General features: G+C 37.4%; 1 protein-coding gene across 1 annotated transcript in view; it reads left to right on the top strand.

The window, feature by feature from the left end:
• The window catches only part of LOC115210203 (solute carrier organic anion transporter family member 2A1-like), a 21,491-nt gene that overhangs the window by 3,532 nt on the left and 2,959 nt on the right, over positions 1-15,000 (top strand). The window contains exons 2-4 of the mRNA XM_029778674.2: positions 7,140-7,242; positions 11,297-11,603; positions 13,021-13,245. Of these exons, the coding sequence (XP_029634534.1) occupies positions 7,156-7,242; positions 11,297-11,603; positions 13,021-13,245 (619 nt within the window). The 5' untranslated portion in view covers positions 7,140-7,155. The remainder of the gene's footprint in view (positions 1-7,139; positions 7,243-11,296; positions 11,604-13,020; positions 13,246-15,000) is intronic.

Genomic DNA, 15,000 nt, shown 5'->3' with positions numbered 1-15,000 from the left:
AGCTATTGGTATCCAGAAAACTCAAGGGGCCAAGTAACGCTATGTATGTGCTATGGAAGGACTGTAGTTAAACTCTCGATTCGATGACGATATGAGTGAGGAGTCTAATGCGGGTCTTGTATGAGCATGTATACGTTAAATAAAATGAGACAAAAAAGCCAAGGCTGTGTGAAACTTTCAGGATATTTATAAGGAGAAAGTTAGTCTTACAGCTGTTTCTGGGATATTAGGGATATCTCTTCATCAGAGACGATGTGAGATGGTTAAATAGAGGAAAATATAAGAGTTCAATATGAGGAGTTATGTGGGAAAGGAAGCAAATAAAGAGTATATAGAGAAATAGGAGAATGAATGTAGAAATAAAGATAAAAATGTATAAAGTTGTTATTGTTGCCGTTCCATTATCCAAGGAAAGTGGTGTGTAGAAGTGGTAGAAATGCTTCCTGTCCGTGGTATGTAAATTCCAATAGGAATTCATATTTTGTCATCTGAAATGTAAAGTGAGGAAACGTAGATTCCATGTGCTGTTCATTCAAAGAGGTCTTTGAGAAAAATATATAAGGGAGTGGGAAAGTTTACGCGTAAAGAATTTAAGGGTGGGGGTCATTTAACAGATGATCTTTGCATAGCTGAAGTCTTCTCTATTATGCAATCTACTGATTGTGGAGGCGCATGGCCTAGTAATTAGAGCAGCGTACTCGCGGTCGAGGGATCGCGGGTTCGAATCTCAGAACGGGCGATGTGTGTGTTTATGAGCGAAACATCTAAGCTCCTCGCGGCTTCGGCAGAAGGTAATCGCGAACTTCTGCTGGCTCTTCCGCCACAACTTTCTCCTGCATCTAGCAGCTCACCTGCGATGGACCGGTGTCCCGTCCAGGTGGGGAATCTATACCCCAAGGAAACCGGGAAACCGGCCCTTATGAGCCAGGCATGGCTCGAGAAGGAACAATCAACTGATTGCCTGAATGAACGCGATAATATAATTTTTACATGTTGCCACAAATTACGTAACCTATTCTCAAAATACAAATAACAACAACCCCACCCTACCCTCACGTCATTCCCTAAATTTTCCCTTGCCCTCCTAAATATTCGGCAATCAATCGGAATAAGTCTCGGACTCATCAAGATTCGTTCGTTAGTTTCCTGTGCGTGACAGCACGTGTTGTCAACTGTAAACACATGAAATATTCTTTTCTACTCTAGGCACAAGGCCCAAAATTTTGGGTGAGGGGGCCAGTCAATTAGATCGACACAGTACACAACTGGTACTTAATTTATGGACCCCCAAAAGATAAAAGGCCAAGTCGAACTTGGTGGAATTTGAACTCAGAACATAAAGACAGACGAAATACCTATTTCTTTACTACCCACAAGGGGCTAAACACAGAGGGGACAAACAAGGACAGACACATGGATTAAGTCGATTACATCGACCCCAGTGCGTACCTGGTAATTTATGTATCGACCCCGAAAGGATGAAAGGCAAAGTCGACCTCGGCGAAATTTGGACTCAAAATATAGTAGACATCATACTTAAAAGTATAGTGCCGATTTTCAGCTCAATCCTAGTCTCGGTTTGGCCGCCATTAACCGTCAAAGCAAAATATGCATACAAAACGTAACGACAGACGAAATACCTATTTCTTTACTACCCACAAGGGGCTAAACACAGACGGGACAAACAAGGACAGACATAGGTATTAAGTCGATTACATCGACCCCAGTGCGGAACTGGTATTTAATTTATCGACCCCGAAAGGATGAAAGGCAAAGTCAACCTCGGCGGAATTTGAACTCACAACGTAACGACAGACGAAATACCGCTAGGCATTTCGTCCGGCGTGCTGGCGTTTCTGACGGCCCGCTGCCTTAAACTCATGAAATATTATCATTAATACGGACTTTTCGACGTCAATCTCGTTTTCTTCTTGGATATTTACGAATTTTACATACACAAATGAAACAGGTAAGAACGAACCTTCGCCGCAAACACACACATGTACAAAAATGCATACATACATACGTAACTTGTACATTATAAATAATTCAAGGCTTTTCTCAAGTTTAGAATGCGACACTGTTTTTATCTACATTCCACACATACATACAACTATTTTTATCTACATTCCACACACATACACACAACAAAAAAGTATGTATATGTATGTATGTGCGTGGAAAAGGCCATATTAATAATAGATTTCTTCATTGGCCACGCAGGTCTAAACGCAGAAGGGACAAAATACAAAGTAGAGCTTTTCATTTTGGGAAGAATAGAAAGGAAAAAAGGGGGCGAATTCCGATCAAAAGGGATCGTGAAAAAAACCCCCAAGAAACAAAAAGTGAGGCCGATCAATAGGGATAGTGTATCACAGAAATGTCAATGTAAAAAGGGAGAACAGATTAGGTTTGTCCGTGGATAGAAAAGCCTACGGAAAAGACCACGGGAATCTTGGGCAATAGTGTCATGCAAAAAGAAAACACATTACAGTAAGTGGTTCTCTTTTTTCCTTTTGTTTTTTTTTTCCTTTTGCTTCATAGGATTATGCTCTAGCTGGCTCCGTCATTCACACGTGCAATCCTTGCTACATTCACCCATCTTTTTTTTTTAAGCATTCACTAGACAAAACTTCCCTCTCTACTCTCACCTTCCTCCTCAAGTGATACTTCAAGAAGTTGATGAGAGATTGACCAGAGAGGAAAGTGTTTGTCCCTAGACCTTTCAGACGCATCCACCATACATATTCTTTCGCCATAGCCACAAGTACGATGAAAATGGCTCTTCCTTCCCGTTTCAAGGAAGGAAGCGCGACAATATTCACGATAGACTCGGTTGATAAAACGACGCGTCCCACACGCGATAGCAGTCGTTCGACATAGGCCCTCAGGTCGGAAATGATTGGTCACTGTACGAGTACGAGCAGGACGCTCAACAATACACACCTTAGTTCTTAGATTTAAGCCATTACTACCATTCCTCCTCTTCGCTAGATTTTAAATTTTACTACTTATTCCATCTTGTAAGTATACATTTTTCTTCCCATTGACACCTTCCTTTTGCACGCTCCACACTATCCTATTCAAATACCACTGCTTCCTCCTCTCTTGCTCCGACTTGGTTTAAATGACCCTATTGAAAACCATTTGTTAAATATTCGCTTAGATTCTTTACTTGTAAACTTTCCCACTTTCTGTTCTTACATTCCTATTTTCTCTTCGCAATTATATTGTCCACTCAAACTGTGATTTCTACGCATATTAATAGAATCCTGCGTGTATTAATATGGCTCCCTTAACGGCAATGTAAACTTCATATAATCAAGATACCCTTGGTCTAAAGAGCACACACACATATATATATATATATATATATATATATATATGTATACATATATACGGCGGGCTTCTTTGAGTTTCCGTCTACCAAATCCGAGGCTATGGTAGAAGACACTTACCCAAGATACCACGCTGTGGGACTGAACCCGGAACCTTGTGGTTGGTAAGCAAGCTACTTACCACACAGCCACTCCTGCGCCTATGGGAAACATTCACAACCATGTGCACCAATAAATCACTATAGCTCCTGAAAGTTGCTTCTTATATTTTCTACAGATTGCTTGAAGGGATTTATTTGGTTTGGTTGTCAGCATTTCAAAATTTTTAAATTTGGCAAATTAATATACTTTTCCAAGGTGAATTGCTACAGTTATTTCACTTTTTTCAGAAAAAATGTTTTAAAAAGTTATAGAAGTTTAAAGTTTGATCATTTTCACCCAGTCAAGAAACAGAATTTAGAAGCTATGATTTTGTCAACATCCTGCAAAAAGCATTTGTTATCAAGAAAGAGTAAACAGCAGGTCTTTTGTAACGTCAAACATTGCGATAGCATGAACTTAAAATATTTATCTAAAAGCAAAATAGCACTGTGTGGTAAGTAGCTTGCTTACCAACCACATGGTTCCGTGTTCAGTGCCACTGCGTGACACCTCGGGCAAGTGTCTTCTACTATAGCCTCGGTTCGACCAAAGCTTGTGAGTAGATATGGTAGACGGAAAATAGAAGAAGCCCGTCGTATATATGTATACATACATATATATATATATATATATATATATATATGTGTGTGTGTGTGTGTGTGTGTGTGTGTGTGTATGTTTGTGTGTCTGTGTTTGTTCCCCACCATCGCTTGACAACCGATGCTGGTGTGTTTAGGTCCCCATCACTTAGCGGTTCGGCAAAAGTGACCGATAGAATAAGTACTAGGCCTACAAAGAATAAGTCCTGGGATCGATTTGATTCGACTAAAGGCGGTGCTCCAACATAGCCACAGTCAAATGACTGAAACAAGTAAAAGAGTAAAGAGTAAAAAAAAATTAACATTTTGTTGACCAGTTCATAAATTCACATGCTCAATTGTTAACAGATTGGTAAAACAAGCCGTTCCAATATATTTGCCGTATTAAAGTTGCCGTATTTGGGTAATTTCAACCAATCAACGACTTGTATTCAGTTGAAGAAACCTACTGCTGTTTGCAATAGAAATAGAAGAGGAACAACTTCCGGTTCATCTCTACTAAATGTGTTTACTGCCTGTGTTGCATATTAAACCGTGTTCTACGTGAGTCATTCCACCAGTATAGGAAGTTTCAAACTCTTTACTCTTTACTCTTTTACTTGTTTCAGTCATTTGACTGCGGCCATGCTGGAGCACCGCCTTTAGTCGATCAAATCGACCCCGGGACTTATTCTTTGTAAGCCCAGTACTTATTCTATCGGTCTCTTTTGCCGAACCGCTAAGTGGCGGGGACGTAGACACACCAGCATCGGTTGTCAAGCAATGCTAGGGGGACAAACACAGACACACAAACACACACACACATATATATATATATATACATATATACGACAGGCTTCTTTCAGTTTCCGTCTACCAAATCCACTCACAAGGCATTGGTTGGCCCGGGGCTATAGCAGAAGACACTTGCCCAAGATGCCACGCAGTGGGACTGAACCCGCAACCATGTGGTTGGTTAGCAAGCTACTTACCACACAGCCACTCCTGCGCCTGTTTAGTTTAAAAAATTAATTTTAAAAATCTGTGATCCAAACTGAACAGATCCCTGCTAATAATTGTTTATTTATTGATTTATAGCGAAAATAATTTTCCCGTCATTCATCTATATCCATAAAACAGTCCTTGGACAAAAAATTGTATGCACATTTTGCTTTGACGGTTAATGGTGGCCAAATCGAGACTAGGATTGAGCTGAAAATGGGCATTATGCTTTTAAGTATGATGTCTACTATATTTTATTCACTCGAACGACTTGCTCACGTACGAATCAACGTGCTTTAATGTATGAATATTCTTCCGTGGTTTTAGGCTTCGACTGCCATTTTTAGCATGTAAGAAATCCACGTGGTAGTTTTCTCTTCGTGTATGTTTCATGCACTATTATATATATATATATTATATATATATATAGATATATATATATATATTATATATATATATATCCCTCCACCCTTATAGAGTATGGAATAAAACGCGCCAAAGAACTAGACAACACTACATGAAAACCACCCAACCTAACACCACACACACCTCAAAATACTTCCATACATTTCCACCCACAACCCCAAAAATATCGAAGCATACACCACAATCATACAAAACCTCAGTCTACTGTCAACAGACCCAAAAATGAAAAACATCATAAATACACACAAAATCCTCAAATGTAAAAGGCAACACAAATCTTTAAAAAAACTCTTGACAAATGCCAAACTCCACACACCACATCCACCCCCAACAGTAAAAAAATGTGCACGCTCAAACTGTGGTACCTGCCCCTTTCTACTTGAAGGCTCTGAATTTACCTTCAAACAAGGTACGAAGTTTAAAATCAAGACTAACTTCTCCTGTTCCTCCGAGAACCTTATCTACGTTCTCACATGCGCTGGTTGCCAACATAATTATGTTGGACAAACGAGTCTCCCGTTACGTAAACGAGTAACGGTGCATAAAGAACAAATAAATCTCCCGGAATACCGACAAATTCCACTGAGTGACCACTTAGACTCATGTGCTAAAGACTTAAACCCCAAATTCTATATATTCCCCTTCTACCAATGTAAAGACGGGATCACCACACAGGAGAGAATTAACAAGGAGAATCTCTTTATTGAAAAATTCCAAACACATCTTAATATGCAAACTCCTCGTTGATCAAACTTCCTTTTTGTACCTCACTCTTCATGGATGGACTAACACAAATATATAAAGATACCATGCATTCAAGCTAAAACTTATATTCTTTAAATATCATTTTTACTATTGTTGTTATTACTATCATTTTTATTATAAATGATATGACAATTTGAAATGCAATTGTCTATGCAGATTTATATAATTAGAAAATAATATAAATAAAGTGTTAAAATCTGAAATTTTTCCTTACTTATATATATATATATATTATATATATATATATATATGTATAGGCGTAGGAGTGGCTGGTTCCGTGTTCAGTCCCACAGCGTGACACCTTGGGCAAGTGTCTTCTACTATAGCCTCAGGCCGACCAAAGCCTTGTGAGTGGATTTGGTAGACGGAAACTGAAATAATCCCGTCGTATATATTTATATTTGTATGTGTGTATATACGTTTGTGTGTCTGTGTTTGCCCCCCACCTAACATCGCTTGACAACCGATGCTGATGTGTTTACGTCTCTGTAACCTAGAGGTTCGGCCCGAGCGACCGATAGAATAAGTACTAGGCTTACAAAGAATAAGTCCTGGGCGTCGATATGCTCGACTATAAATGGTGGTGCTCCAGCATGGCCGCAGTCAAAATAAGTAAAAGAATAAAAGAATATATATACGAAGGTGTGCTGAAAAGTTCCTGGCTTTGAGTAAAAAAAAATACAGGAGAATCAGTTAATTATGGTTTTACTCAACATATTCCCCTCACAGATTCACGCACTTATTGCAGCGGTCCTTCAGTTTTTCTAAGCCCTGTAAAAGAACTGACCCTGAAAGCCAGGAACTTGTCAGCACCCCTCGTACACACGCACACACACACACATTACGCACGCACACATATGTATATGTATGTATGTATTACTTTGTTTAGATAACTATCTCCAAACATGACCGAATCGAATCCAGCAGACGATAACCAATTTCAAGTAGAAATTATTTCGCCCCAACCTGAGAAGAAATGCTTTAATCTAAAGGTAAGCTTTTTTTTGTTCTTCAATCTGTTGTGTAATAAAACAGCTTAAGCAAAATCCGCGTCCGTCTTAAACAGCAGGGATAGAAACAGAACAAGTTTTGAGGGTATTGGTGTTACGTATAACTGTTTTGTTATTTATGCTTTTTTAGTATATAAATTCTCATTGAATACAAATAAAGTATTAGTATTCTTCTTGTGCTTTGATGTTTGCTGCATGTGCAATTAGCCATGATAGAGTGTGCATTGTTCAAAGTAGGTGATTGACTTTAGTGACGGAGATAATTTCAGACGCTTATTATGCGATGTTTATTGATGTTCAGGTACATGACCGCTCTGGTTAAGTATACGAGGGGCGTTCAATAAGTAATGCCCCTGACCCACTTCCCATAGCAGTAGAGCAGCGAAACTTGGCACAGTTATTAGTCTTTTTCTACATAGGAACCACCCAGAGTTACGCATTTCTCCCATTGTTTGATGCGGCTCTGGAGACCGTTTTTGTAGAAGAACCCAGCTTGGTCCTCCAACCTCAACGTGACTTCAGAAATCAAGGCTTCATCATCTGTGATCATCTGTGATCAGATGTGTTCTCATCATGACTATAACATCCGTTATTTTTTCGTTTATTTAGGACCATATCCAGCATAATTCTCCATTTTCACGATGGTCGGTGGAGTGTAAAGAATTTGTGGTTATTTTTGCTTGGTTCATATGACGTTCTTAGTTTATTTGCGTGGTTTCATTATTTTCATTGCATGGTTTACCCTTCAGCGTTCACAGAATATATAATCGGTCGTTTTCAAGTAATTATATCATCTTTATATAGATTGATTATTTATATGTTTTTATATGTAATAACGAGAAATTAGGCTTTTCGCATTTGAGATTCTTTGGGTTCTGTTTTATTAAAACTCGGGAAAAAGGGCAGTATGTGTTACATGTAGACTTACGATCTAATAACGAATATGCACAGGTTAAAGGTTTAAAGAACCAGAGAAAGTTCTTGCGGTAGAAGGGATAGACAAAGAACATTGGTGAAAGACTGGCTTAATAAAGCTATGCAATCCAGTCGGTGGATCTTTCTTAAATGCCGTTAGTAATATTTTCCTGTGTTGTAGTTATATTTTCTCAGGTAGACGAAAAGAATGCTAACGTAGTGTATTGTAGAAGATCTACACCATGCATTAATGCGCCAAAGAGATGTAGGTTTTGTATAACCCAGTGATTCTCAAGCGGGAACCATACGGACCTTAAAGGTCCATATAAGATTTTATAGCAAAAATTATACACAAAATATTTTAATCTTTTTTATGAAATTCCTTATAATATTTAATTATAAAGATACAGTAGGATTTTTCTTATATACATATCAAATAGCTATGGAGGTCCAGTGGAGTAAAATAGGAATGAAAGGGGTCCATAGGCTATACCACTGGTATAAACGAAAGAAGTCACATCCTCTTTAATGTAAAAACTCCAATGACCTACTGAATTCTAGGACCGAAATTCCTAATAAATGCAAGCGTCATGATACGCTTCTACTATTGAAATGGAAAATACTACCCTTTCCGGATTAAGCATACTGTCACAAATTTTAACTTTTTTCCATCAGATTAACCACTCTAAGGACTTTTGATTCCCACTTTATCTCACTTTCCTCCATGCTTTTTATTTCCTATATTTTGTGATGTGTTTTTTTCCTCTCATTCTTTCTCACTTTTTCAAAGAGAGCAGCTATGTACTGTTGTAATCAGGTATAGTAGCTTAATTTTAAATCTTGCGTATATATATATACATATATATATATATATATATGTCTGTGTGTCTGTGTGTACATATATATGAGAAGGGGCAACAACCCTGAAACATGTCTGTAGCTGTCGGACTAGCAGGTTGAAGCGGCTGACCTCCCCTGTTCGAAGGTTTAATAACGGACGCAGTTTGTGTGTCAAGTAGCTAGCTTGAGGCGATGGCTTCATGGAGCTAATCAGCGACAGCTTTATTCTTATTTTTAAGAATGCCATATTAGTATGGCGATAACTATTAATATATAATATATATATATATAATATATATATATATATATATATATATATATATATATATATATATGTGTGTGTGTGTGTGGTGTGTGTGTGTGTGTGTGGTGTGCGTGTGTATATTATATAAAGATATAATTTTTATTAAGGGCAGTGGAGGAACGGCGCCTTTTGCTAGATATAGACGTCAAATGACTATAAACCACTTTGAATTTGCACTCCCTTAGCACAAGGTTGAATGTAAGGAAAATGGATAAAAAAGATTTCGTAAAACTTTCGCTAATCCTAAATCTTTAGATATCTGGCTTAGTAATAAATACTCTACCTTCATCAGTAGGGTATACCAACCATACATAAATGAAAATACATCTACGTACCCATGTAAATACACTAACGGAACAACGCCTATCATGTTCCTCCACTACCCGTAATTATAATTATATCTTTATAATTATATATTTATATAAAGATTTTTATTATATGGTGGCCACTAATGGTTTTTATTATATGCTGGTCACTAATAAAATCATTAATTTTTATTGATTTTATCCTTAATAATGCATTCATGTACATTTATTCACTCCTGGTCATATGTTTACTGCGGTATTATTCTGATGAAATACGCATGTGGTTGAGATGGATAATTGGATTTCACTTCGTATATACGTTTAAATATATGTATATATATATGTATTTGTATGGGTATGTATATGTATTTTAATTTATGTACAGTCGATATACCTTACTGATGGAGGCAGAATATTTATTACTAAACCGGAAACCTGAAGATTTAGGGTTAACCAAAGTATTACCAAATCTTTTTTATCCATTTTCCTCGCATTCAGCCGTGTAGTATGCAGTGCAAATTCAAAGTGGCTTATAGTCGTTTGACGTCTATCTCTAGCATAGGTTCTGTTCCTTTAGTGCCCTTAATTATAATTATATCTTTATAATTATATATTTATATATTGATTTTACCTATATGGTTTTTGTTATATGCTGGCCAGTGATAAATCATTAGTTTTTAATGATTTTATCCTTAATTATGTAATATATATATATATATATATATATATATATATATATATATATAATACATTCATACACACATATATACACGCACAGCACACACATACAAACACACACACATACATATATATTATGTATGTATATGTGTCTGTTTGTATATGTATGTGTGCTACTATATTTGTGTGAATTTTATATATGACCACTTGTGGAAGGATGTCAAGTATCTATCTATCTATCTATTCATTTATCTATCTATCTGTCTATCTCTATCTATCTATCTATCTATCTATCTATCTATCTATCTATCTATCTATCTATCTATCTATGTATCTATCCATCCCCATCCATCCATCCATCTATCTATATCTCTATCTATCTATCTTCATATGACATTTTGTGATAACGATCCCTATTGATCATTTTTTTTTCCTTCTCCCCCCCCCCTTTTTTTTTTAACCCCCCTTATTTTTGTCCTCTTTCTCTCCTTTTACGATCCCTTTTGATCGAACCTCCCCCTTCCCTTTTTTTTTTTTTTTTTTTTTTTTTTTAATACTTCAAAAGAAAAGCTCTACCTTGTAATTGTTCTATCTGTGTGCAGCCCTGTGTGGCTATAAAGAAACATATCTATCTATCTATCTATCTTTTTTTTCCTCTTCCCCTTTTTTCCCCTTTTTCTTCTTTTTTCATTTCTCTTTTCTTTTGTTCCTTTCCTTTCTTTTTTTTCTTTTATCTTTTTTTATTTTTTATTCTTTTTTTTGTTCTTTCTTCCCTTTTACGATCCATCTTGATCGAAAACCTACGCCACCCCCTTTTTTTTCATCCCCCAAAAGAAAAGCTCTACCTTGTAACTTGTCCCATCTGTTTGCAGCCCTGTGTGGCCAATAAAGAAACTTATATCTATCTATCTATCTATATCTATATATCTATCTATCTATCTATCTATAAATCTATCTATCTATCTATCTATCTATCTATCTATCTATTTTCTAGAGTTTTGCAGTGATCGTCGGGTTTGCTAATCTCCTGATATATTCGGTGAGCTCGTACCTAGGATCTCAGATAACAACTATTGAGAAACAATTCAACTTAGCAAGTAGCGACAGTGGACTTCTAATGAGTGGGAATGATATTGGCTTCCTTGTAGCGTCTCTATTTCTAACTTATCTACTTAAAGACACCCACAGACCAAAGCTGTTAGGCATCAGTGGCGTTTTATCTGGTCTTGCCTGTATGATATGCTCCCTGCCTCATTTTGTTACACCAAAACCAAATGCCGAAACTTCATCAAATATTTCAGGTAAGCATGAATAAAGAAATATGTATTTGTCATATTTGGACATGAGAGCAGGAATCACGAATTAATCCTGTGTATTTGGTTCACTTAAAATGGAAATCGGTGGAGGCGCGTGGCTTAGTGGTTAGGGTGTCAGCATCATGATCGTAAGATTGTGGTTTCGATTCAGCTGGGGAACACATACGCCATTGAAACCGGGAAACCGGGCCCATGAGCCTGGCTAGGCTTTAAAAGGGTGCATTCGTGGAGGCGCGCAATGGTCTAGTGGTTAGGGAAGTGGTCTCGCGGTCGGAGGATCGCGGTTTCGATTCCCAGACCGGGCGTTATGTGTGTTTATTGAGCAAAAACACCCAAAAGCTCCACGAGGCTCCGGCAGGGAGTGGTGGCGAGCCCTGTTGTACTCTTTCGCCACAACTTTCTCTCACTCTCTCTTCCTGTTTCTTGAGTAATGCTGCGATGGACTGGCGTCCCGTCCAGCTGGGGGTGGGGAACACATATGCCACAGAAACCTCGAAACCGGGCCCATGAGCCTGGCTAGGCTTGAAAAGGGTGACGTTTTTTTTTTTTTTTAATGGAAATCGAATGGTTGATAATGTGGAAGATCTCTGTCTTACATTTTATCATAATAGTGTTAGTATCGGTAATAACACTAGTACGACGGTAATGGTGTGGAGAACGTGTTAGAAAATCTTTATCGCCAACAAACTTTTGCCCTACAGCTGATCTTCTATCGTTTATTGCCTGAAAACGTGCATCTAATAATTCACCCTTTACCGTTACCACGAGAAACCCTTGTCTTTTTGAATGGTAAGTGTAGTAGTTTAGGGTTGTCACCGTCAACGTTGGCAAGATATAAGGTATACATAGATATATTGTTGAGAGGTTAGAGTAGGTTGAATAAATGTATTATGTAAACAGCTTTGAAAGAAGCCTACCTTTTGGTATTTTTGTTCCTTGCTCCTTAAGTATTTTGGCAAACATTTAATACCCAAAGGTGAAAACATGCATGTACAATATCTAATTTGTTATGGTATATTTTTTGCAACACATTCGATGTAAGGCCGAAATGCATCTGGTATTTTCGCAACCCGTTTCATGGACGATTTGTTTCCTTGCTCCAATATACATTGTGTTGTCAAACATAGTACGCACATATGAGCTGCAATCTCGGACGGAAATTTCAATAACTTGCCTGTCAACGATGTATATACATTAAGTATGATACAAAGATGACTATTTTAATATCATGCAGCGGGACAGATTCTGCTGTATAATCATGAGGGACATTTTTGATAAAATTACATGCAGTAGGTCTATTTCGTTTCCTTTTATTATTATGATTGGCCAATTAGTGGACTAATTAACAAATTAACCTATCGATTGCTTGATTGTATTATTTACTTTTTTCTATTTACAACAGTGATAATCGTTGAAAAAGAATTGTCCTACTGTGAACGTTCAATGAATGCCAATGAAACTTGTGTACAAAATGAAGTCGATGAAACGACCTATTCAAAAAACATTGCTTTCGGAATAATACTAATGTCAACATTTGTCATCGGAGTATGTAAATCCCCAAGAACTGCCCTAACAACTGCTTATATAGATGACAACACCGAGTCTGTGTACACAAATGCATATATTAGTAAGTGATATATTAGATATATGACTATTGAGATGAAGTTATTATTAATGTTATTAATGTAAGGCGGCGAGCTGGCAGAAACGTTAGCACACCGGGCGAAATGCTCAGCGGTATTTCTTCTGCCGCTACGTTCTGAGTTCAAATTCCGCTGAGGTCGACTTTGCCTTTCATCCTTTCGGGGTCGATTAAATAAGTACCAGTAACTCACTGAGATCGATATAATCGACTTAATCCGTTTGTCTGTCCTTGTTTGTCCTCTCTGTGTTTAGCTCCTTGTGGGTAGTAAAGAAATAGATATTTCATGTGTCTGTACGTTCTGAGTTCAAATTCTGCCGGGGTCGACTTTACCTTTCATCCTTTCGGGGTCGATATTTAATCGACTTCATCTGTTTGTCTGTCCTTGTTTGTCCTATCTGTGTTTAGCTCCTTGTGGGTAGTAAAGAAATAGATATTTCATGTGTCTGTACGTTCTGAGTTCAAATTCTGCCGGGGTCGACTTTACCTTTCATCCTTTCGGGGTCGATATTTAATCGACTTCATCTGTTTGTCTGTCCTTGTTTGTCCTCTCTGTGTTTAGCTCCTTGTGTGTAGTAAAGAAGTAGTTATTATTAATGTTAGAGGTGGATGGTTGGAGAAGACATAAACCAAGCTTTTATATTTCAGATTTAATGGAATAATGATTTATTGTGTAGCTATGAAGAGTTAGCCAAATGTCTAAGGGTCGAATAATACCAGTGTCTACAAGAGAAGATGACGTCTGAAAACCTATTTAACATTGAGTAATTGTGCGTGCGAAGAATTGTTAAGAATTCCCTAATGGAAAGATTACATTTACGTATATATGAATTGTAAGGGGGTCTTCTGTTACTGTTGATCAAGATAGATTGTATTGTATATTTTGCGCTTTGAGATTATGGATATGTGTAGCTAAAGAAATAGAAAATTCGGTTTTAGGATTAATAAAAGAATTAATATGTTTACGATATCTACGCTCAAACTCTACTGGGTTCCCAATATATATTATTGCTTGGTGGTTGCAAGTTGTCAACACAGTGCATTTATATATCACATTTTTGCGTAAGCAAAAGCCTTCAAGAGGGCATAAATTGGATGCACGTCAATTGCAAAATGTGTTGTCTGTATGAGAGAATGTCGTCCTAGTGACGTTAATCTAGGTTGACCTGTCGTCGGTAAGTGTGGGTCTAAGTCTGAGTTTATAACACACTTCGACTGGCTGGTTCTGTTGGAACTGGTATTCATTATTTGGTAATTCGGGTTGCGAGATACTGTTTTCCTTTTAGAAGTACTTAGCATTGGAAAGTTGTTAGTAGTTGTGGTACTATTATTGTCCGGATTCCTTTCGGGTGCTATATAAGGATTTATATGTTCAATTGATTTGCCTCGGAGTTTGCGACTATTGAGAGCAGCTATGATAGATCCGTGGTTTGGTCCGGTGGAGTAAGATATTGTTATTGAAGATTTATTGAACATGGAACAATACTTATGCTGTGGTGGAAAGTTTGAATTTAAAATTTAAGAAATAATTATAGCAGTTATCTGACCACTAGGGAGAACGGCGGAGCTAACCATAAGATTTCACGTTTTCTGGGGATAGGTGTTTTTACCTGTGTGTTTATAGTGGGCAGATCAATATGGGGATATTTAGAGTTACCATTAGACCGAAGGTGCCAATGGTGCTGACATATATAATTTGAAAGCAGTCTTCTTGTGTTCGTTTAAAGGGGAGAAGAGAAA

This window comes from Octopus sinensis, linkage group LG4, assembly GCF_006345805.1.
Source record: "Octopus sinensis linkage group LG4, ASM634580v1, whole genome shotgun sequence".
In the NCBI taxonomy this organism is placed as follows: domain Eukaryota; kingdom Metazoa; phylum Mollusca; class Cephalopoda; order Octopoda; family Octopodidae; genus Octopus; species Octopus sinensis.
Note: the sequence above shows the minus strand (reverse complement) of the source record. Positions and strands in the feature narration are given on the sequence as shown.